General features: G+C 49.1%; 1 protein-coding gene across 2 annotated transcripts; it reads left to right on the top strand.

Annotated features, from left to right (window-relative positions):
- The first annotated feature begins 1,258 nt into the window (after positions 1 to 1,258).
- VSX2 (visual system homeobox 2) lies at positions 1,259 to 24,119 on the top strand. Of its 2 annotated transcripts, none has more exons than XM_039553286.1 (5): positions 1,259 to 1,853; positions 3,039 to 3,123; positions 5,918 to 6,041; positions 21,176 to 21,356; positions 22,348 to 24,119. In XM_039553286.1, exons 1-5 carry the CDS (start codon positions 1,415 to 1,417, stop codon positions 22,740 to 22,742), a joined length of 1,224 nt encoding a protein of 407 aa, XP_039409220.1. In that variant the 5' UTR covers positions 1,259 to 1,414; the 3' UTR covers positions 22,743 to 24,119. The 2 variants fall into 2 exon arrangements, with proteins under 2 accessions (XP_039409220.1, XP_039409221.1); XM_039553287.1 differs by having other exon boundaries at positions 1,268 to 1,853; positions 22,411 to 24,119.
- The last annotated feature ends 248 nt before the right edge of the window (positions 24,120 to 24,367 follow it).

The raw sequence follows: 24,367 nt of genomic DNA, 5'->3' as shown, positions 1-24,367 counted from the left end.
CAGACTTTGCCTCTACTGGGATTCAAGTTGTCCATGGATACAGGAGAAGGCTGAAGTAAAGTCACGACTGAAGAAAGAACCAAGTCAGCCCAATACATGTGCCCTGGATGAAGGACAGATTTGCAAAAAGAAATGGGAGAAGTAGAAGTGGAAAAGCTCAGCATCAAGCATAAGGCAGAAGAACTATGGAAAAACAAAAAAGGGTGACGTGGGTCAGAAAAATGGGAGAGAATTTGAGGTTTTTATGTTTTTCTCCCCAAGAAACCATCTGAGTCATGTAGCTGAGGAAAGCTCAAATAAAGACAGAATTTCTTCTGGTCAAGACAGGGTGAAAATATTGCCCGAAATTAGTTAGAGAGGTATTGAAATACAAGTACTGATATATAAGAAACTCCAATATATATTAGCAAAGACCCTATGTCTATACCTTTATAGCCTGGCAGTGGTCAGAGCATTAACTTTGTATGAACTACTTCAAATCACTTGACAAGGAGGCTGATCTGGAGCTACAGTCCCAGTTTGGTATTCCTCTGATTAACTAGCCCCATGAGCAGACTTCAGGAGCCACGCTGTGGACTATTGACCGCTATTGCAGTACACGCTGTGGTGGAGCTCTTGCCTCAGGTTGAGTAAAACAGGGCAAGTCTTAGGCTTTCTCTTAGTTTAACGTCTTTGGTTGGGGAAATGCTGGTAGGGATGAGGTGTGTGACATCTTGCCCACAGGTGATGAAAGGCAAGTTAACAAGGAACTGTGTGGCTCAGAAACCGTGCTCATGGGCATGGGTGTCTAGAGAGTCCAAGCAAGTGTTTCACCTCCTTTGATGGCATGAAGCCAAATGTTTCTACAACATGCAAAGCTTCCAGCTCTATATTTTCAAGGAGCGCTGTTCAGTTTTAATTTTTGGGTTTCCTCTGAGGTCCCTAATTTCTCTTATAACCTCTTATTTATCTCGGAATATCAGATGAGCAAGAAAGCCGGAGAGTCCGCGGTTTCCCTACACAGAAGCTTTGCGCATCTCTCCTCCAGGGCCGGTGCCCCGCGCCGTTCGTGTTTTATGAAAGCAGGGATGCCTCCATCCCTCCCTCCCTTCCTTCCTAACCCCACCTCCCCAGCACGGCTGGAGGCGAAGCGGGGCCGGGGCCTACAGGGCCGGGCCGGGGCGGCCCTTCTTTGCGCAGGGGCGGGCGGCAGCCCCAGTCCGCTGGCGGGCACCGGGCACCGGCCCCAGCCCGCCGAGCAGCGGCCCCGCCGCCGCCGGTGCCGGGTTTTTGGCATCCCTAATCGCGGCTGGCCCCTGTGATTGGCTGCGCGGCTCTGACCCCGCTCGGGCTCCCGGCTGGGCGGATAAAAGGGGCCTGAGCCGGGGGCTCCCAGGCATTCCCGGAGCGGGCACCAGGGACCGCTGGCCGCAGCATGACGGGCAAAGCGGGCGCGGCGCTGGTCCCCAGCCTGCCCAGCAAGCCCAAGCCCGACGGCGCGGCCGCCGCCCCCGCCGCCCCGCCACCGCCTCCGCCGCCCCCCGCGGCTGGGGTCAAGTCCAGCTCTGGGCCCACCCCTCCCCGCTGCACCGGCTTCGGCATCCAGGAGATCCTGGGCTTGAACAAGGAGCCGCCGTCGCACCCTCGGGCCGCCCTGGACTCTCTGCCCGCCGGGCACCTGCTGGCGGCCCGCTCCGTGCTCAGTCCCGCCGGGGTGGGCGGCGTGGGCATGGGGCTACTCGGGGCCGGCGGCATCCCCGGCTTTTACACCCAGCCCACCTTTCTAGAGGTGCTCTCCGACCCCCAGAGCGTCCACCTGCAGCCCCTGGCCCGGGCCCCCGGGCAGCTGGACAGCAGCCAGACGGCCAGCTCAGGTAGGCACGTCCCCGGCCCCCGGGGACCCTCCGCGCCCCACCAGCGCCGCCGCCCGCACCCGGTGTCCCGGCGGGAGGCCACTTGCTGGCGGTGGAAGGGAGATTTCGTTTCGATCCCGAGGATGAGGAGAAAGGGGGGGCGGGACCATATTTTCCCCCGTCCGGGGCTGCGGCCGCGGTCTGACGGCGTGGCCCGGGGCGCCCGGCCTAGGGATGCGCGGAACCCCGTCGGAGTGGCCCCCCGCGACCCCGTGTCGTTGCCGGAGAATTAGACGTCTTTCGGCATCCTTTTCCTAGACGGCAGCAGCCTCCCACAACTCTGCCTGCAGGCCCCGTTCCGAGGCCGCTTCGGGTCCTCCCAGAGCGGCAGGCAGCACCGCCGGACCCTGGCTCCGGGGGCAATCCCCAGCCTCCCTCCGGCAGCGGCGCCCGTCCCGGGCCGTGCCTGCCGCTCCCGCCCGCAGCACGGCCGCCGAGCAGCACGGGGCCGGGCCGGGGCCGGGCAGGTGGTGCGGCGCCGCGGGCAGGAGTGGGGCCGGAGCGCGGCCGGAGCGCGCATCGAAATACGGGTCCCTGATCCATCCCCCGGTTTCTCCTTCGGGCCAAAGGCGGCGGCACCCTGCCCTTAACACCCCCGGGCCGCGGCATCCCTGGGGAGCAGGGGGCCGCGGATAAGCACCATCTCCTCCCGGGGCTTGTTTTTGCTGATAGCTCCATAAACCTCAATTTCTGCCTCCCCGCTCCGGTGTTTCTGCGGCGCACTCCGGGATCCCCGGGCTGGGGCAGGCGGTCGCGGTTGTCCGGCCGCGGAGAGGGGGCTGCAGCTTTCCCGTTTTCCTACGGTTTGGTTGAGCTCGCCGGGCTCTGCGTTTAGCAGCGAGACAACAGCAGCCTCAGCAAACGACTCTGGTGGAGAGGGGCGAGAGCTAGAGCCCGGTCCCGGCCCGGAGCCTTCCCTGGCTGGGGCGGATCGCCCCGAGCAGCCCGCACCGGCAGCGGATCGGGAGCGGCGCCGGGGCCGCGCTGGAGGGAGCGGCCGGCGTCGGGGCCCGTCCGCGGCGCGATCGCAACGAAATCTTCGGCCAGAGCCGGCGGAGGGAGCGGAGCCGGCGGGCCTGGCCCTACCCGGGGGGTCTCTGGCGGGGAGGGAGCCCCAGTCCACAGCCGCTGCCTGTCTCTCCGCAGATTCCGAGGATGTTTCCTCCAGCGACCGAAAAATGTCCAAATCCTCCCTAAACCAGAGCAAGAAACGAAAGAAGAGGCGGCACAGGTAAGACAGCGGCGGCCACCCCGCCCGCTCCCGTCGCCCCAGTTCCCAGGAAACCGGCCACCGGCCTGGAGCAAAATACTCTTCCCGGCCCCGGCCGCCGGAGCGCCGCGGCGCCCCTGCGGCTTCTCCACCGTGTTCTTCCCTTTTTTCTTCCTCCCCGTCCAAAATAAATCGGATATGGGGACGTGCCTATAGGGAGCGGGGGATTCGACCACAGGTGTCATTTTATTTAATTTCTTCTGGCTGCGGATCCAGGTATCCCGAGTCGCAATTCTGGGCAGCACATAAGCATCTAGGTGGAATGCGGATCACCAGTGTTTGGAACGGAAAAATCGTCAACCTGTCAGAAATAATAAAAGCCGTTTCCAGCTCCACATACAGCAATCTTAATATTGGCTGTCAGCAAGACAGAATTCCTATCAATAATTTAAACATTTTATTGTGTAAAAAAATGTATTTTGCCAATAGATTAAATAGTTGGGAATCAGAGACAGCCTGCAAAGAAGCTGAAGAAGGCTGGGAAACTGTTTAAGGAAACGAAGATCCACTTTGGGGTTTGGTTTCCTCTCAGTACGGTCAGGGTAATAGACTTTGCCCGACTTCTCCCACAGTTAAAATGGAGTTGGTTCGTTTGCACTTTATAAACAGAAACGAAAAATCCTGTGCTGGGTTCTGGCATTGCTGTGGCCAGAGCGCCAGGACAAAGGAAGGCCAAATACCATCCACTGAGGGTGATTTAGGAATAATTAAGTCAATCCTGCCACGAGGCAGGAAAGGTGGATTAAAAGATGCTCCAGTGAAAGCTTAGCAGGATGAGGGGTGGAAGGAGACCGACTATCCCAGGAGACATCCTGCTATGTGTGCAACAGGAGACTCGGTCTGGAGGGCTTATTTCCAAATCCGTGCCTCCTCCCCAGGCAAATGTTCCCAGTTTGAGTGCTCTGGAGTAAGTATGAGCTCATTTTCTTTACACCCCAGACAGGGCTGGGTGATAACACAGCTGGGACTGGTGTACAGGTCCCGATTTGGATGAAAGATAGGAAACGAAATTCAGATTTGTTTTGGTTTTGGTTCTAGACGGAAACAGACCTGCAATGTTTGGCTGCAGTTGTATATTCTGTACTAAACAGTTAAGACCTCTAGTTGAACCAAGGAAGGATTGGAAGATGACTGGTCAATAGCCTGCAAATAGCTGCAGGATAAAAAACACCAAAAGGGGCAGTGGATTGTGAACTGCAAAAGGGACAGGGGCTACCCGGGGATGAGCTAAAAAGGGGAAACTTCAGCTGAATGTCAGCAAAACCCTGCTGCCGGTGAGCCTGGACAGGCTTCCACACTCTTGTCAGAGGAAGATGGAGAGAAATGCTTGAAATCTAAACTGGATCAAAATTGGAATAATTTTTCCTGTGGTCCCAGAGAGAGAAAATACATGATTCAGTGTGTCTCTGCTGTCCCTAGAGTTCACAGATTTGTCAAAGTTGAAGAAAAACTGTTTGAAAGGAGAATGGATTTAAGAGTGAATTTAAAGAAGGGTCTGGTTGCAGGCAGGTCCCTTGCATTTGCATGCTGCTTTTGTTAGTAATATTATTGATCTGGTTGAATCCTTTTCATTCTGTATAGCGGAGGATATTTCTTAGATTTTCTGTTTATGCTCTCTGGAACTGAAAGGCTTTTCTGAAATTTGAGTGTATTTTAGAAAAAGACTCTATTTCCTTTTTCCTTCTGGCAGATACATGTTTCTTAGATGGATAACATTTATTCATTTGCTTTGCACAAAGGCTGCAATTCGTTGTTGGGTTGAGGGTTCTTTTATTTTGGTTTGGTTTTTTGGTTGAGGTTTTTTGTTTGCTTTGGCTTTTTAGTTGCTTTTTTGTTTTGGTTTTTGTTTGGTTGGGGATTTTTGTTTGTTTGTTGGTTGGGGTTTTTTTGCCATTGCAGTATTGTTAGCTTTTATCAAAAATTGTGCTTTCTGTACTGGAGGAGTTGAAGGGTGGGAGTTTAAACCCTCAGGGACTGGAAGTGGTCCGAGAATTCTCATCCATCTGCTGGAGAAGGGCTTTCATCTGTCTCGGCTTTCCAGCTGCTGATTTTTCAATTTGGTTGTCCCGAACTGAGAACTGGCTGCGCAGAGGCAGGCTGGGCTGCCGCCTGCCAGGGCGGTCCAGGAGGATTTCTAAAGGATAATGGGGGAATGCGAACTGGAAGGGAGCAGCTAATGGGATGTCGGAATGGAAGCACCCAGGGTAAAGGCAGAGGAAGGGAGCTGGTCCTGACTCCTGTGGGGAAAGACTGACGAAAAGTGGTGGGTTAGGGTGGAGAAAACATTTGGAGAATTCATCCAAGGACTGAGACTGAAGGTGAAAGATTATTTGCTCATGGAGATTGAAGAGGCTAAGGACCAGCAGCTTGGAAAGGGCTCAGCACCTCTCCAGACAGGGTGCTGAGGAGATGCTGCTTCATCTCAGTGTGGTGATCCTCACAAGAGGCAGCAGAGTCTGAGATGTAAGCTCAGCTGCCATCGCTGCGGGTGCTTGCTGCTGGGGAGGGTCCGTCTCCAGAGGCAAGTCCCTGAAAGGGAAGGTGATTTGTAACTGTTAAAAATGCTGTCTTCTGGCATTTTCTGGTTCTCCTTTCACCCTGGCACTTGACCTTTTGTGCGCAGAAACGCAGGAGGTGGGGAAAAGTTATGTGTTAGCTGGTTACCCAGGTTTCACTGGTTTCAGTGTCCGTTTCTCTGACTCTTCATCATCTTTGCTGCTTCCTGTTTTTGATCAAAGAGTTTTACTCCCCTCAGGACAATCTTCACATCCTATCAACTGGAGGAGCTGGAAAAGGCCTTCAATGAGGCCCACTATCCTGACGTATATGCTAGAGAGATGTTGGCCATGAAAACAGAGTTGCCAGAAGACAGGATACAGGTAATCATATCTCTTGGACCCCCTTATTGTGCTGCCCTCAGCCATGCTTATCGCTCCGTGAAGAAAAGGTAGTGGCATGGGAAGGCTGACATTTTTCTGAATAAACTTCCCCAGGCTGTCCACTCTCCTGCTTTTGATGGGTGGGCAGACAGATCAGCTATTCTTGGCAGATTTCTATTTGGTGTTTGTATGTCGACATGTGCTGTGCATGGTGTGTTGTACCAGTGATTTGGGGTGTGTGTAACAGAGGGAATCCTAAATCAGAGAAGGACAACAGGTGTGCAAAAAATGATGACGGCGTTTCAAGGTCTTGGTAAAGGCAAGAAGAGACCATGTCTGGGTGGGCATTGCTGAAGGGAAAGAGCTCATCTCTGCTCCTTTGGCCACAGAAGGATGCACAGGGATGGCACAGGCAGCTAGTACAGCTGTGGGTAGGATGCAGTGTGGGAATGATGGGTGAGTCCCACTGAGATGTTTGCACCATGTCTGCACTTTGGCTGTATTTGCCTCCTCAAGTGAAGTTTCTCTGAAAGTTTCTGGGGATATTTTTTTGTTATTTTTTTTGTTAATCTGTTAAATTTTATTGAGTTAACAGCTTTTAACATTAAGGTTTTAACTGCATGTCAGTCCTGTCATGCCACTGTAAGGAGGTAGAACAAGGTGGTGTGGAATATCTCTGCTGTGTGGTGAACCCTCCAGCAGGAAGGAGCAGCCTGAGCTGCAGGGCTGTGCCAGGACCAGCCTTTGGCATGCATTACAGTGAGAAAGCTGGAGAAGACTTAACAGCTGCTGTTTACAGTGTGGGAGGCACACTGGACAGAGTGAACATGATGTTCATGAGGGTGGGCTCCAGTAGCTTCTATTGCCTCATGACTTGCTCCCATCAGGAGTCTACATAAGGCACAGGTTTGTAATGGCCAAGCCTTGAGCAGGTGGTGCAAGTGGTGGTTCTGGTCTGGCTGGAAGTTAAACTGTCCTGGTTCTCCACACAGTGGCAGTGGCTGGTTGCTGTGACTGGTGCATAGCAGTTTCTACAAGAGATGTCCTGTGTGCCATGCGGTGTTGGGAGGGCCCTCGTTTCCATGGTTCCTCCTTCTGTTCATCCCTCATGCATGCCCAGCACCCACCAAGCTGCATCTTGAGCCTGTGCTCTTTCTTTGCTGAAGAGATGGCCCAGGAGGCTGCTCCCTTGTGGGTTTGGAATGTAGCTCAGAGGGCACTTAGCAGGATAACGCTGATGCTGGAAGCTGCTGAGGTATGACCCCATGCAGGGACAGGAAGATCCTCTAAAACAAAAGTGTAGCCTTTTTTCCCCTCTTCCTGAGCCCCCCTCACCACCCTTATTCTTGTGCTCCATCAAAAATGACATTTTTATAAAAGCAACTTGTGCTTATCCCATTGACCTGGCAGGATTCCTGCTGATCTAACAGCTTGTTGATAGCTTGTGTGCTAACAGGATTTCCACCAGTCTTCAGAAATAATGGCCCATCATCTGAAATCCTACCTGGTACATTAGGATTTTGCTCTGAGAAACAAGCCCCGATGCTCTGCCTCTAGAAAGACTGAGTTGGATGGAGGTTCACTTCTCCACTTGTCACCCTGTAGGACATCAAGTCAAGAGAGGAGAGACTGTTGGGAGTTTATTGTTGCCTACAGCCACCATTTAATGCTGGGCTGGAAAGAAGATCCTTTGATTTCCCCTGAAAGACCTTTTCAAGGAAGAGGTTCATCTAGTGGCACCATGTATGTTGAACTCCAGAGGCCCGATTTCTCTGGCCAGAGCTGAGAGCATTCACTATGTGTGAGGTGGAGTGAGATGCTATGGCAGGCAGTGTAGAGCTGACAGTGCATGTACTGCTTCAGCACCCCGAGCACCCTTCTAGTGCTGAGTGTTTTAACTGATTCGGAAATGAATAGTGGGTAAAGTATCTTGGCTGTCACTGACTTGTCTGCCCAGTCATTCTGCAGCTGGCTAATGAATGACTGCCTACTCTTCTTGTATTGCAGCTTTTAAACCTAGGAGGGCTCCTTACTGTGACCCCTCTGCTCTTGAGATCAGGTTAGACTTGGACAGCAGAAGCACCCCAAAGTATGGCTGTTCTGAACATCAGGCGTAACTAAGAGCACGTATATTCCAGAAGAAAGTGCTTGTGAATAAGTTTTGCTGATCATGAAAGGGGAAATAATGAGAAACAACTGAATTTCTGTAGCATCTGTTGAGCACCCTGCCAGGGTGAGCATCAGGCTCACATAGGAGTCCTGAGCACCACTGTTCCTTCCAATAGGTCAGCAATCGATTGTCCCTTGCCACACATTCTATGAAATTTCCTTTTTGTGTGTGACAAGCCATGGCAAGGTGATTCCCAATTGTGATCATACTTCTTGATATTTTACCTTATATTCCTTTCCAACTTTAGACCTTTTTGTTATGACCCTAATTCTTTCCCCCGGTTATAAAGTTCACACTCTTTAAATAAATCTAAGGTATTTCTTCTCCTGGCTGTCACTCTTGTTTTTCATCATTGCTTAAGCAAGTTGCAAAGATCTTTCCTTAAATCATCCTTCATAAATCACATGCTCATCTCTTAATCATGTGGTTGTTCTTATATGAAGCCCATCCTGCCTGTCAGCCTTCCTGGAGATAAGGGACCACATGCCTACAGCCGCATGCTGGGTGTGTTCACACCAGTTCAGCTGGACTTGTGGGCCCTTGCAGAAATAGCCTTGGATTAGCACTGGTCTGCTTGCTTCCTTATTTGTTTATTTCTTTTTGTCTAATTCAGTCACTTCAAACTTCTTTTAGACAGATTTTTTTTTTTTTTTATGCTTGGGATTTTCCCTTCAGTGTTCTGGGTTTCGTATGTAATTTTGTTAACTTTGGCTAACAAGCATAAGAACAGACCTAACAGCTCTGACACTGGCAAGAGGTGGATGCTACACAGGGCAGCTATCTAGTGATACTGAGTACTTTGTCAGTCTCCTGGGATTTAAAATATCTTAATATCCCATGGCAAGAATTTCTGCAGCAGAACTGCCGGAGTGCAGTAAATCTTGCTTTGAATCCTTTAGCATCATTTAATGCCCCTTGGAAGAGACAGCTTACAATGAATCTTTATTCCCATCTTCATAATATTTATAATTTCACATAGTTGCATTATTTTCCTTGCACGAGTTTCCAGCTGCCTGAGGGAGCTCTATAGTTTTCCATTTTCATTGTAGCTTGCAGTTCCTCTCATCTTTCAACATTCCTCTCTCCCTCTTGTAGGTCATTAATGAAAGTGTTTTCTAATATTGTTGTGAGCATCACATGTTGTGGACTTCTACAGCATTTCGTGTGGTTTCCCACTGGATCCTCACCTAAGAGTGATATCTACCCCTTGTTTTCATTCATGGAATTATTTCTGAGGAGGTATTAGTCAAAGAGAAAGTAAATCACCTATGAAATTTGATGTGAAAGTGAAATTCAAAGAGGGCAATTGAAAGAATGATATATAGGAACTGCTTGCAGGAAAAACCTTCAGCAGAACAACACAAATAGCCATCAGAGGCCAGGAAAGTTGCTGGTTTAAGAGAACATTGAATCCAGGAAAAATTATTCAAATCCTCCATTTAAAGAGAAGATGAAAGTGTATTTTTTTCCAAGGCAGATACACACTGTGTGTGTCTTACTCCCACAGTGAGCTGGCTGCTCCTGGAAGGAAAATGAGCATCCTCCCATTGGGCAGCATGGGAAAATAATTTTTTTCATAGTGAGATAGTATGCATAAGTCAGATCAGATGTCACTGTGGCCATTTTGGAAGGTACTTGAAAAAGACCACATTAATCAATGTATTTGAAAGAATATTTGTAGGAGTTGAACTGCCAGCATTGGAATAAAGCCAGACTATTCTGTAAAATCCAAGAGAGGTAAGTAGATTCCTGTGGGGAAACATATCCTTAATAAACATTATGAAGTATTAAAAATGTCCTGAGGCTGACAAATACTTCAACATCTGACTTAAATAGCTGTTTCTCATAAAAAATACTCTAAAGTGTAATGTGCAGATTTTAGATAAGTTAACCCTATTGAATTTATTAATATGTAACAGTTCCAAACTTTAAACAGAGTAGTTCAGTAACGAAGTTCAGTAAGAGTTTGATTTGGGATTATTGAAATGATTGAGTATGTCTGTCCTTAAAGTATGTCTCCTACTGATCAAACCAAAGTGATTAGTCAGTGTTTCAAAAAAATAAGATCCTGACTGCTATTCCAGGGACATTAGAGTTAAGGGAGATAATAAATTTTAAAAGGTAATAAAACTGTTAATATTGTCAGTTCTTGTTGTTAAAAGATTGTACAGTAATTATTGGCTGACAAATTTTGGGACAAATAAAATTACTCTCATAAGCAAAAGGAATCCCAAGAAGAGGCTGGTGCTGTGTGTGCGGCGTGGGGATTGTGCATCCAACAGGCTTTGACAGGCAGTTAAGAGGCCAATTTTGGCTAAAAACAAAACGAGGTCAACTAAATCTCTAATTGAAAAAGTATTGGTTTATCTATCAGATTAACACATTTCAGTATCACTGTGAAGCTCTTTAGGAGTTGAACAGGGATGGAGGAATCAGGAGGAGTAGTCATTTAGAGGGAAGCAAGTACCAAGAGTATTTTGCAAGGACAAGAGGCTTACCTTGCTTCAGTTTTGCAAAAAGCTTCTCTATTTAGAGGTGAACATAATTTGAAAAGGCCTGAGGATCCTGTACTGCACTGAGTATGAGCTCAGGAGTGAACCCACAGAGTCCCCTCAAGAAACATGACAGAAAACATGAAGGAAAAATCAGTTTTATGCAGCTTTAGCAGCCCTGGTTTCTCCCTCTCCTGCCAGCTTTTCCTGCTTGCTGCAGAGTGCTGAGTTGTAGTCTGAATCCCATGGTGTGAGTACGGAATGCTGCGATTGCTCCATGCAGCTGGTGACCTTTCCTGAATCTGTGCCTGGAATGGCCACCAAAGGATTTCTTAGTGCTGCAGAAAGTAGTGGTGGTGCTGGATTTTCTAAGCTTATCACTATTACTCTAAGAAGTGAGGACCTGTCTACTCTTGATAAAATTTTGGGTGACTGTCACATGTAGAACAGAGAAAGGCCAGCATGAGGCACACTGCCAGTGGGTTCCAACTGGCATCTCTGTACAGCACATTCACGGGGACCATATAGCTGGAAGGAAATTACCGGAGTGGTTAGGCTTGTTGGAGGTAGATTACCGAGGTGAAGGACAAGCCAAAAGTGTTGCTATTGTGTGAGCCAACCATTTCAAAATATATTTATTTTAAGAGCCTTGCAAGTAGTTAATCATAAAATATAGTTGGGCAGCTAGTGCTGGCTACCTTTGCCAATAATTCCTGAGCACTGGGGCAAGCCATGACTGTGTGATACCAGATAAGTGTCATTAACTTCCCCTATGCTTCTAGAAATGTAGAAAGTATACAAGTGAGAGTAATAAAACTAATCAAACTTAGTGGTTTAGTGAGAATATTATTACGAGTTTTTCTCGTGGCGTATGGTGCATCTCTGCCTCCATGTCTTTAATTGGTATGTTAGGAGTTCATCCACTTTTCTGCCTCTTCAATAACATGCTTGTTTAGTTGATCTAAATTCATATTCATTTCCATTTTTCAATTAAGAGTTGTTTAATTTGGCCCTTTCTCTAATGGATTGTTTTCATTACCCTTTATCTATGGCCTGTTTTCAGCCCATGTGCTAGAACTTCGTTTACAAGTTAATTACCAGAGCTGCAAACAGAGGGGCTGGGTGATGGGCAAGAGCAGGGGCCCAGGCAAGCCTTTCCAAAGGGATTCCTGTCTGAAAAGTCTTACACTACATGCTTTTGGACAGAGAAAGAAAATGTGGCAGGAGAAAAGAAGGAAAATGGAGGCCCAGGAATGACACTTCAGTTTACTGGAAGTGGGGACTCTCCTGCTTGTTGCTAGACCATGCAGATTGCCTGCTTATATTGTGGGATTTACCCTGCTACAGCTGGGGTTGTTAGGTGCAGTTTTAAAAGGTCTTTTTAGTACAGAGGTGGAGGTATAGAGTTATGAATATTTTCTTTACCCAGGTACTGCTTTATCCCCCTATGTTCAGTTCCTGAGTTGCTTTAGCCACTGACCAATTTTCTAAATGGGACAGAAAAACAAATAGACCCAAACTTGCCTGTTCTTGCCTTCTGCTCTGTTCTTGCAAGATGTTTATGGTTGTGCCATGATAAGGGACTGTGAATTTGATGTGCTCCTCCACAGTATTGGGAGGGAAACAGGACTCTTGACAGTGACTCTCCTTGTTCTCTCCATGGTTTGGAGACACTCTCAGCAAGGATCCAACACCTTCAAGCATCAGGGCACACGAGTTCCCTGTGAGAGGAAAGACAGGCGGGCAACAAAATATGCTGAAGCCCATTTCTGTGGAGTGCCTTGGCAGAGGCTTTCCCCATCATGTCCAAGAGAATCAGGAATGGCTCTGCAGGCTTGATGCCAGGCTGTGACAACTCTTCCCTGCATTCATCCCCTCATTTTCTTAACAACAGTAGTTTAAGGCTACTACTTCTCTGAGTTAGCTTAGGCATTGCAGTTCCTCAATCACTTTAGGTCTTCTGGAAATACTACCCCAAATCCCTGTGCTGGCAACACTTGTATTCACTCCTTCACTTAATGATGAACTTTCTTTTCTCTCTTCTGATACCACTGCAGCTTTTCACAACTGATTTTAAAAAAATAATTGGTCATCCCAGAAATTTCAGTAGTTAATTCCTCTCCAGCCTTATGATGGCAGAGGAGCCAGCTGATGGTTGCGTTCATGTTTTCCTTTAATGACCCCTTATTACAAAGTTTTCCTCCTTTCCTGACTTTGAATAGAGATTTTTCTAACAGTTCAATAACACAAGCACTTTAGACACACAGTTAATTTACTCTCCCCTTTATTTCTTAATGGATCTATTTCTCTCTGTAGTGTTTTTCTTTTACCCTGATAGATCTCAGCAAGTTCTTCTGATTCTTCTCTGGGAGCACAAACCTGCTCTGCTTTTCACTGCCCTTCTCTGTGGGTGTTCTGTGAGCCAGGTTTTGCCCAGGCACTGTTGAGCAGTCCAGTCCTCAGCAGACATATCAAGAACCTCCATCTCCACATGCATGAGGCTGGCAGGTCCTTCTGTGGAGCAGAAAAGAGGAACTGAGCTGGACAACAAACTGTTTCTACAGTATCCTACAACAAAGATGCCTTCCAGAGGTCACTTTGTCAGAGGCTGTGAAAAAGCATTAGGTGCTCTTCTGTCTACCCTGAGTGTTACTGTCCTGGGAGCAGCAGCAAGAGGTGTTCAGTTTAGGACCTGCCTGGTGTGAGAAGCACACTTTTCTCCCTATTTTCTCTTTCAGCAGGTATCTGGTAGGCTCCCAACTGTGAGCAAAGGCAGAGCTGAAACTGTGGCTGCAATGTTGTTATTAGAGCTTTCAGCTGCAGCTTTCTCTTCAAAATTGTAGGAAGGGAATGCAAGCCAAGCATTGCTTGTATGCGGTCACAGCTCGTAGCTGTGTTGTTCAGGCAGGCCAGCATAGCCAGGCTGCCCACCCGGGCCTCTGGGAAGCACTGGTTCTCCTGCAGCTTCGGGATCCACATGGTGAAATACCTTCTCACTCTGCTACCCTTTCCTTCCTAAAGACGCTGCTTGGCTCACCCAGAGGGAGGGCTGAACTGTGAGTGTTGCTGAGAAAAAAAATTCTTGGAAGGATCTATCCGTCCCATCCATGTGAACATGCACGATAAATACCTGTGCCAGTCACTGCTCATAGCCAGGTGTGCCAGTGATGTCCATTCCAAGATAACTTGCTTTCTGTCCATCACATCATTCTGCTGTCTCTGGATCCCTTCACTGCCAGCCTTCCAACTCAGAGTGCCCCATGACTGTCACTATGACAACTGCCATTTGTTAGCAGACTGGATCAACTTCTTCAGCTTATATGATGACCATGACTGAGATCAAGGCTCAGTGTCTAAGTGACAGATAAGGGAGGGTCCCAGCCTGAGAGATCTTAGCTCAGGTGGACTAAGCATGGGGATACCTGGAAATGTGCTGGTGAGCTCAGATGTGCTGTCCTGGTGCAAGCAGCATCCCTGGACAGGCTGTGTGTCACCAGCTCTGCAGGTCACACCATCAGCTGTGCTGGTGCCCGAGCTGGTGGTGTTGGCTGCAGGCGTCAGTGGCACAGCAGCAGCCAGTGCCTGGAGCGTCAGCTTTCTGCAGCTGGAAGATGTCATGTGAAAACCCCTGGAGTTGTGAATTACCCAAAGAATGTTAAGGGTACACAGAGCTGAGGAACAAGTAGAGCCAGGAGCAGACATGGTGGGAGTAGAGTGCTGAACGTCCACCCAAGCTGGTGCATGGAAACTGATTACATCTTGCAGTGTTTTATAAAATTTCATGTTTGTATAGATAGCTTCCAGCTAATGCTTCAATGGCCCAAGGATGCAGTGCATTAGTGAGCATGAGCTGTACCCCTTGGGGACTTTGCAGACTGTCCCCATGCAAGCAGGAATGGGCTTGTGCCTTATCTCAGGGAACAGTGGGCACCAGGTAGTACTGCAGACACCATCTCTTGCTGGTGCACAGCCTCTGGTGCCTACGTTTTTTTCTGGAGAAGGTGAGAGAGCACCTTTGCTCAGTGTGTGCTGATAAAGGGTAGGGCACCATGGAGCTGATGCTGGCATGCAGGGGGCAGTCCCAGAGCACAGGCAGTGCTCCACAGCCTCAGAGGAATGCTGGCATCCCATGGTCTGATTTCAGTGCCCATTGAAAGGCATTGTGAAGGGGATGTGACATTTCTCCTCTGACTGTCCTGACTCACCTTCTCTAGCATGAAAGTGATAACGTGGCGTGTCCCTGCACGATCACAGAGTGCATTACACATGGATGTTTATGAAGATTTATGCTAAGGTTTCCTCAGTGCTAGAGGACCTGCAGAGCAGTATTAGTGGGGGAAAAGAAGGCAAAATGAAATAATGCAGGCAGGATAGCAGCTTGGTTAATGGAGTCAGGTACCGTGATCACCCAAAGGATGGATGTGCGCTATCACCCTTTGTGGCAGTGACAGATGTCTCCCTGGGTTTGTGTGGACTAGGATGATGACTGCACTCTTGTCAGCTTTCTTGTGACTATCATGCATTTACAACCCTGATGTTTTCTTGTTTTTCACTCAGCATGTTAGGAAAAGAAGAATTTGGGTGTTGATCTGCCAGGTCCCAGCACATGGCAGCCTGTACTGTAGGGCCAAATAAGCTACTGATCAGTTGGAATCACAGTGTGGCCATGGTGAAGTCAACGTCTCAGAGATGCACTTGCTGTGCAGATGTGAGGCACAGACTGAGTGTGTGCTGAACCACTGATCTCACCATACTGACCCTGCACATCGTGTGCACACTTGTTTTTCTTTGGGGGAGATGGGATCCCTGCAGCAAATGAAACTGTTTGCTTTTGAAAGGTTACAAGAAGTGGAAAAACATGGTGCCCTGTGAGGCCAGGTGAAAACCCCAGATTTGCCAAGGGAACACAGTTTAAGACATGTTTCCTGGTCAAGTGGGATTTTACAGCTTTGGTTGCATAAGTCAGACAAATTGCAACAAAAAGTTATACATGGCCCATGTAGTGCTTTTAAGAGCAGGATTCAGAGACAGGCCTAGCCTGCAGGACTGGTGGCATGGTAATATAATGTACATTTTTGCTGGGTGCCAATTCAGCCCATATTCAATGAGCACCCTGTTACTCTTTTAGCTTAGAGGAGACCCAAGCTTGGATGAACCATCATGTCTTTATTCAAGAGGGATGAGTGCTGTCTCACAGCTCATCTTGTATCTCTGGTTGGACCTGTTAGCCAAGTGGGTTGGACAAAAATCCAGCTCTTATCAGGAAGGGCCCTTGCTATGTTGTGTACGGGAATTGCTCTTTCTGAAGTGAGCTCAGCAAGCTCTTTCCCAGTGTTTAGCACGAAGAGGGATGATGAGTCCTGTGATCAGCCATGCAGCCCATGTGCAACCTTTATTGCTCTCATTTAACTTCATAACCACTTTACACCAGCCATAGAAAGTGATGTCACCATAAACAGTACCAATAACTTTGACGTTACATTTGAAAAGACAGCAATAAACTGTTTCCAGGCTTACACAAGTGGTGCAGTCTCCACTAGCAGTCAGGAAGCTTTTCTGTAGTGATTGCTAAAACCGAAGGATTTGAGGAAGCCCCAGGGCACAATTGGAACTCATGCTCTCATGGCAGTCCATTATACAGCCCCAGTGCTCACGGGTATGGGTGGGGTGGGGACATGCTCCAAGGAAGATATGAAGCCATTCTTTGCAGTGTTCACATCTTCCCATTGAACCCCACCAGGGCCACAGGTCCTCTCTGATATGAGGACGAGGACATCACTGTTTTTTCAGAGGAGGTTTTCATTTTCACCACTCTCATTGTTGAGTCTTAGGTTGGAGAGGGAGGAGGTAGAAAGGGAGCGGTGTAGGAGTCAGGAGAAACTGAGTGCTAAGATGGCAGCAGGGCCCCGGATGTGGAGGGCAGCTGGAGGTGTTGTCTGGTCTGCAGCTTGACCCCCCAAAGGGCTTCAAGTGGGTAAAGAATAGGCACCTGCGTGTTCATGTGTGGGGGAGATGCTCTCAGTGTGGCTCTGGGGGTATTGGGGTGTTGTCCCTTGCCTTAGGTGCTGTTTTGCCAACAGCTGTGTGCAGCTGCTCCCTGCAGCCTGGCAAAGGCATGTGCTGGAGTGTCTGTGTGTCCGTGTCGGTGTGTCCGCAGGTGCGGACGGGCATCTGCCTGTGGCCATCTAGTGGACACTCAGCTCGCGCTGCTCTGGGCTGGGACCGGCTTGCGCTCCACAAACCTCGCTCCTTGAAAGGCTCCTGTTGGAATGCAGTATCAAAGGCAGGATGAGAGATTTGTTGAAGCAAAATTTCACCATTATCTAGCCTGGAATTTTCCTTTAATAGGTGAGGAATGCTTGGGCAGGGAAAATAATTTTTTTTTTTTTAATATTAGTAAGACAAAAAAAATTCCAATATCAATTCTCCTGTCGTTGTACCCTAGCTTGGAAAGTAGCAGCCAAGAAAATGAGTATCACTAGTGGAAAATTTTAGTTTGAAACAAAACAGAAACAATACACAGGAACACCATAGATTTTAAAATATCCCTTTGACAATTCAGATTTCTGGATTATGGCCAACCGCAGGGAGATTTCTCTCTTCAGCAGACAATGTTTCAGGCACTGATTAGGTAAACAAACTAACTAATATAATGAATGTGGATAACAAGGACGTGTCAAGTCTCATGTCCCCTTGCAAAATGAGAGATTTCTCCTCCTACAATTTGCTCTTCTGCATCATCAATAATCCGAAGAAGCATCAGTCGTCATTTGTGATTCAGAGGAGGAAACTGGTGAGGTTATCCTTGCCAGCCTTGACTCCAAAACCCCCACTCCAAAACACTTGCAACTCTGTAGTCAAGTACGGAGTGCCTGAACTTTTATTGCTTTTCACAGTGGGCACTGGAGGTGAGAATTAGGTGATGATTAAAGTTAGAAACATTCCCATTTATAAGGTTTTGCAATACTGCAAGACAAACCTGTCCGCTTTACTCTATTGTCCATTTTTGGAGGATAGACTTCCTGGAACAAGCTTCCCAGGTTTCACAAAGGGTGTTTGTGTGAAAATAAAGAGGTGTGAAACTTCTTAAGGTGTAGCATGTTGGTCCAAAAGACACCTCTGCACATCAGATTGTGACAGCTTTGCACAAGCATGTGACATGCTTCAGTCTAAAATGAATCAGAAGGTTTCACCACTGCCCATGAGATGTGGAAGCAGAAACACAGTCTTTTCACCATACCCTGGGCTGTGCAACAGACAACCAGATGAAAACAAGTGAGAAGGAGGGTGCACAGTGCAGAGCCACATCAGTAAAGTGTTTCACAAAGCTGAGCTAACCCACAGGGTGGGAAGGGGCAAGAGGAAATGTGGACAAACTTAGACATTGTTTGAAGCAGACCAAATTTTACAGAGTTGGAGGAAGCTGTAGAGTAGATATCTCCAAGCAAGGACAATAAGCAGCCAAAGAACACCAAACCCACAAGAAATTTGTAAGGTGAGTAAAGTGCAAGGGTGAAACCCTCTCCCAGAAAAGTGAGGTGCCAATAATAAATAATTGCATATTTGGATGTTGTGGCTGATGTACCACACAGCTGAAAATACCTCTGAATTACTAAAACCACCACGTAATTCAGCTCAGAATCAAGGCATGTGAAAATTTTGGTAACATATTGATAAATTTGAAGAAATCAGTAAGATCTTCACCTAGAGGAAAGCCCCACTGATGGAGCCATCCGAGTGAGGACAAAATCATGAGAACAGGACACAGGGGACAATTGTGATCTGAAGTGGCATGGCGGCTGCCAGTGCCGTGTTGGAGCTCATCACTCAGTGTTCCTCAGAATGAGCTTGTCACAGAGATGCTTGACTGGGATCTGATCCCAGTAATACTCAGTATTGAGCACCATTGGTTTCACTTAATTTCATGCCTCAGATGAAGTTATAGTTCCTGGTATTAAAGCAAGATGGTCAGTCTTCCTGATTTCTGTTCTGTTAAACATTCTGGGATTTCAAACTTTCATTTTTCCTAATCAAAACCAAGAGGAAATTCCCATAAAGTGACAAAAATTGGTTTTGGAAATCTCAGAATGATCTTACTGAGATGTTGATGCAATTTTGATTTTCTCATTTGGTTTTAAAGCATAGATTTTGCATGTCTTAGGTAACTGAGATTAAAGTACAGCATTCAGAAGAAAGCTATAGATAATTTTGATTACACTTCACTGGCTGGACACAGTTTTTCCTGTGCGATTGAATCAGCATTTTTTGATTGAAAATTTTCTACCAGCTCTAGTCAAAATTGGGCTGCCAGCTGGCAAAGCTTCTGCTACTTCCAGTATTTGCGTAACACTGCCATGGAGAAGGGGATGCTCGAGGGTTTAGAGGCAGTGGGCAGTGCTGGGGAAGGCTGACACCTGGCCAGGGAAAAGGGAAGAGGAGCATGAGGCGTGGGGAAAGATGTTAGAGGCATCAAGGCAGGAGGGAGGAGAAAGGGAAAGTGGTAAAAGCATCAGTAAAGAGGCACCTGCAGCTCTGCACCCTGTGCTCTGGGAATGGGAGGATTGCATGACCTGGAGCGAGACCCTCTGCCAGCATCCTGCTGACTGCATAGCCAAGCAAACCCCTGTATTCACACAGGCATGGAGGAGAGGGTGAAGAGAGGAAGCTCTGCATTCCTGAGGGTCTTTGCAGCAATCTCTGGTCCAGGGGTTACAGATCAGCAGTATGAAAGTGTAAATCAGACCATTTATCATGCAGAGGAGGTGACGTGGTGAAGCAGCCTCCTTCCTTTGCCTGGTAAAATCCTCTCCGACATGCACAGAGTGTCTTCTGCTGGGAGAAGCTGGGATCACAGCTGGTGGGACCACCACCCCACCCATTCCACAGAGCTCTCTGGTGGAGCAGGCTGGCTGGGCTCCTGGGAGAGGCGAAAGCTGGCTGTCACCAGTGCTAGCAAGCCAGCCACCTGCCTACCCTGCAGCTCTGTCCCCACCATAAGGCTTCAGTGCTGGGCAGTTCTCCTCTGCACAGGTAGAAGAGATGATATTGCCTTGCCAGCTGAGACCAGGACGTCACTCCATGGCATCAGTCTTACGGTCCCCATGGCAGAGCTGGGGGACCGGCACAGACTCCCAGTGCTCCCCACTGCAGCTTGAGCTCCCCCACAGCGACAAGTGGTGGGGACAAGAGAGGGTTAAGCTGTCAGCTCTGTAATGTTAAACAGGTGTCAAAGGCACCTCCATATATCTGCAGATTGAAATCAAATTCTTTGCAGTATAAAAAGATAAATTACCCAGGCGATTCCCGCCTCATCCCACTCATCAGGCCAGCGCCAGACGGCAAGCAATTTTTTTTTTTAATGTGCTAACGACCTAATCAAGCAATCAAGTCGGAGAAGATTGCGGAGTGACCCCGAGCATCCATCTGCCAGAGAGACCCCGACATTCATTTCCATTCTGCCGTGTACTTTCCGGGAAAGGGAGGGAAAAAAATAGAAAAGAAAAAAAAAATCCTAAACAAATTAACACCCAATTTTCTGTCAGTCTAATTAGTTAAATGAGGAGGTGTTTGGGGTGTCCACGGGGAGGGAGGGACTGCCTCTCGGAGAGGGGCCTGGTAACTCCATGGCATTAATTAGCGCAGGTCAATGGCGTGGTTCCCTGGGGACCAGCTGCTTTAATTTCCCGTGATATTTCAGTGCCTGAGGCCCATCGATTCAAACTGAAATTAACTTATTTTTCAATCAGGCCTGGGTTGCCCCTGGGGCTGACTCTTCCTTTGCCTCCTTCTGAATAGACCTCAAGCAATTTTTCATCTAAAGCTGATGCCTCTGCTCAGGGGGAAGGGAGGGGAGCCGGGGAGGGAGGAGGGCGAGGGAGACAAGAGGAATGGAAATCGGAGAGAGAGCACTAATAGATTTCTGCCAGTATCACCCTCTCCCCGCCATTGCTGCCCGCCTCTCTGCTCACTGCCCCCCAGGTCACAGCTCAGAGATTATTCTGCCAATTTTCTGAGAAGATGAGGGGCTTTTCAAACTGGGAATTCAGAGCAAAGCGCACAGAGAGCTTCCCCCTTCTCTAGAGCATCCACCCCCATCCCAGCCCTCCCTGCAGGCACTGCTGCCTTCAGCCCTGTGCCACTGCTCAGACACACAGTAAATAATAAAAGAAAATCCCAGGCACAAGAGCCAAAAGCCACTAGAAAAAAGACGTTGGAATGGCAAATTAATTACATCCTGTGGAGAGGGATGGAACCTGCTTTCACACTTGGCCCTCACCAGTCCTTCAGGGGAGGGAGGGAGAGATACCCAATGTCTGATGCCTGGGGGAAGCGGTTGTATTGGCTTCAGGATAAGCGTCCACCCATCTGCTTTCATCCTGCTGCAGAAGTACATGCATGTTCCCACACGGGAAGGGGACTGGCATGCCTTCTCCCTGCACAAAAACCATGTCCCTCCTTGTTGCCTGCTCCAGGTTTGGTTCCAGAACCGCCGGGCCAAATGGCGGAAGAGGGAGAAATGCTGGGGCAGGAGCAGTGTGATGGCTGAGTATGGGCTCTACGGTGCCATGGTGCGTCACTCCATCCCGCTGCCCGAATCCATCCTCAAGTCTGCCAAGGATGGCATCATGGAGTCCTGTGCCCCTTGGCTCCTGGGTAAGAGAGCAGTCGCCTTCATGGGGGATGGCGAATGGGTAGAGACGGGGGATGTGAGGAAGAAATCAGTCACACTGAAAACAGGTGAAGGGCAGCAGGGCAAGGGCCCCCCATCCTGCCACCCTTGATGCCTCCGTCCCCCAATGACCCTTGTCAATAGGGTTTGACCACTCATCCCAAATTCCTGTTGGACCTTGGATCTTGACCTGCAGAATCTGGCCAGGGCACAAACTTGCCCCCTCAGGCTGCTGCTAACCTTCACTTCCTATGGCTCAAGCATCCTTCATGCCCAGCTCTGAAGCAGGGGCTCCAACCTTTGCCCAAGGGAGGAGGTCATCCCAGTCTCACTCCTCCTACCCTGTGATGCTGGATGGGGTGCTAGGACTCCCAAATGCTCCATCTTTGCCCCCAGTTCCAGGTGGAACACTCTGCTGCCTCCTCCTGGTCATGACACCTAGGGAAGCTGCATTTCTGTATGGTTTCACTTGGTTTTCTGTGCAGACATGGAGGTAGCAGCTACCCTGTCACACTCCCGCTCTTTACTTCCTTCTTTCTGACCTTCCAGGCTGGTTCTGCCCCAAAACTAGTGTCTGGTATCTTGATGATGGGCTATGCTGTCTTTTTGTCCATGTGCAACTGAGAGAGGCAGAAGGGTGGTTGTAGTTTGGTACAGAAATAGGCAATGAGGGATCTCCCTCCCCAGCCTCAGGGGAGGGAGAAGCTCAGGCAACTATGCTGCTGTCTGACACCCTCATCTCCATGCAGGGACAAGTTAGCTTCAGGTTCACAGAAAGAAATGAAGGGGAGAGTAATTATAGACCGTTGGGACCAGCCACAGTCCACAGATGCTGCGCTGCTCCAGCAGGCAGCTGCCTTGCCTGGGCTGCCCTCGCGTGCGGGCCGGAGCAAGTGGCTCGCCATGACTGCTGTGTGAAGCGAGGGTTTCTGCTTTTCCTTAATTCTGGCCTCTCTTTATCTTTGCTGTTTTCAGTTCAAGATGGCTTTCCCATGCCCAGGCGCTTTTCTAAACCCGAATACCAACAATTCTTTTTAGGGATGCACAAAAAGTCTCTGGAGGCAGCGGCTGAGGCGGGGAGGAAGACAGAGGTGGAGCGCCAGGCCCTGCCCAAGCTTGACAAAGCTGACAAGGAAGAAAGGGGTCCGGATCCCAAAACCACCATTTCCCAGGAGGAACTGAGAGAAAACAGCATTGCTGCCCTCAGGGCCAAAGCTCAGGAGCACAGCACCAAAGTCCTGGGGACCATTGCCGGGGACACCCCAGCCCCAGGCAGGAAGCTGGAGACAGGGGAGGAGGCGGCAGTGGCAGAGGATGACAGACAGACGGAGAAGTCAAACTCATCGCAGAAGGAGGAGAAGTTGATCTAGGGGGAAGAGAGGTGGCAGAAGCCAGCCCCGACAGACACTGTGTCCTCTGGGGGCCACGTTCCCCCTTGGACTGCCAGGCGTCCCCGGCCACCCCTGCCAGGGAGAGGGGCACTGGTCTCTGTGTTTGGGGCTGCCTGGCAGGGGTGCCCACTGCCTGTTCCCCTTGAGAATACCCCTGCCCCTTGCTCCTCCACCCCACCAGGCCTTCTTCACCCCCCACCCCTTCCTTTTGGGGGACTGGGAAGTGTCACATCATCACTGCCACCAATGACACTAAGGCTCTGTTCCCTTCAGCCTCACAACTGGCTCTGGGGCTTTCTCCTTCTGCAGCCCCAAACCCCATTTGCCAGCCTGAAGCAAGCCTGTTCCTTGCTGCCATGCCTCTCCTTGGTGCACATCTCTGCCCAGTGCTGCCCAGGCCCCTTCCCCTTGCGCCCTGTCCCACCGTGCCCCAGGCAGACACGCCACCTTCCCCTGGCCATCGCTTCTGCCTCTGGCCCAGGCTGCAGCAGGGCAAGCCCGTGGCAGTGCTTGCATGAAGTGATGACTATCCATTGAGGGTGGTTTGCACCTTCCATCGGTCTCTCCCTGCCCAGCACTGAGGTCTGCTGAGAAGGGACTGCAGCTTTAGAGCAGTTATGTTTTGCCTCTTTTTGGCAGGGACAGGAGGGTTTAACCCACAGGCACAACATCCTGGTCCCACCTGGCACCCTGAGGTGACGTCAGCCCATGTCACTGTCTTGGGCAGGGCTGGACAGTTTGGTCTGACTCTGCTCTAAACACCAAAACCCTACACCCCTGCAGAGGGGATGAACGGTGAATTTATTTATTGAATACATTATTCCAGGTGAGACAACAACATCCACCTAATGTATTTATTGAATTAAATTTGTCCAGCTCACCCTCTGAGTGTTAAAGGGAATGACAGCCATGCACATCCACCCTGATACACCCTGTAATGTGTACATACATCCCATAGGAGCACATGCAGACCCACACAGCCAAACTCACTCCATGGTACCATCACCTTCCCATTGCAGTAAAGCACTATTCCCCCTCCGTAGGACAGTGACTTCCAGGTGACCCCTTCTGTCCTGCTTTCAGCTGTGAGCATCCTTTCCCCAGAGCTACTGTTTTTCTTCCATCAAAGGTTAAGCCCAGTCATTCAACCCCTGTTTGTCTTTGTCCCGCGGTCGTTTGACGTGTTAGATGATAGCCCATGGAGTGTAAATAATGTATATACAGTGAGAAAATAATTCAGTATTGAGGTGTTTGAGATACGGAGCTGTAACAACTTCTAGTCATCCAGAATCTGTGATTTATGTGCCATTTTCTGTAAAGATATGAAGAAGAATAAAACTAAACAGGAATACTGTGTATGAGTCCAGTCACCACTGTTCAAGGAGGGTGAGTTCAGCCAAAGCTGAGAGGGAGTTGGATGCCCTACTGTAGCCAGAGAGGGGTGAGAGATCCAAAGTGGCCCAGAGGCCTGCACTTTCCTCCCCACCGAGGCATGGAGAAGGTGGGGCTTGGGTCTCTCTCTGCAGCGGAATACAAAACTGAAAGGAGTGTGCTTGTACTTGGAGCAGAAGTTACAGCATACAACTGGTGAGAGAACAAGTCAC

Source organism: Corvus cornix, chromosome 5, assembly GCF_000738735.6.
Source record: "Corvus cornix cornix isolate S_Up_H32 chromosome 5, ASM73873v5, whole genome shotgun sequence".
In the NCBI taxonomy this organism is placed as follows: domain Eukaryota; kingdom Metazoa; phylum Chordata; class Aves; order Passeriformes; family Corvidae; genus Corvus; species Corvus cornix.
This window is presented reverse-complemented; position numbering and strand designations above follow the sequence as displayed.

Bases quoted from the DNA above. Each gene is read 5' to 3' on its own strand.
- VSX2 (XM_039553286.1), top strand. From the start codon at position 1,415: ATGACGGGCAAAGCGGGCGCGGCGCTGGTCCCCAGCCTGCCCAGCAAG. The intron at 1,854-3,038 runs GTAGGCACGTCC...GTCTCTCCGCAG, and splicing joins CAGCCAGACGGCCAGCTCAG to ATTCCGAGGATGTTTCCTCC. The intron at 6,042-21,175 runs GTAATCATATCT...TGCCTGCTCCAG, and splicing joins TGCCAGAAGACAGGATACAG to GTTTGGTTCCAGAACCGCCG.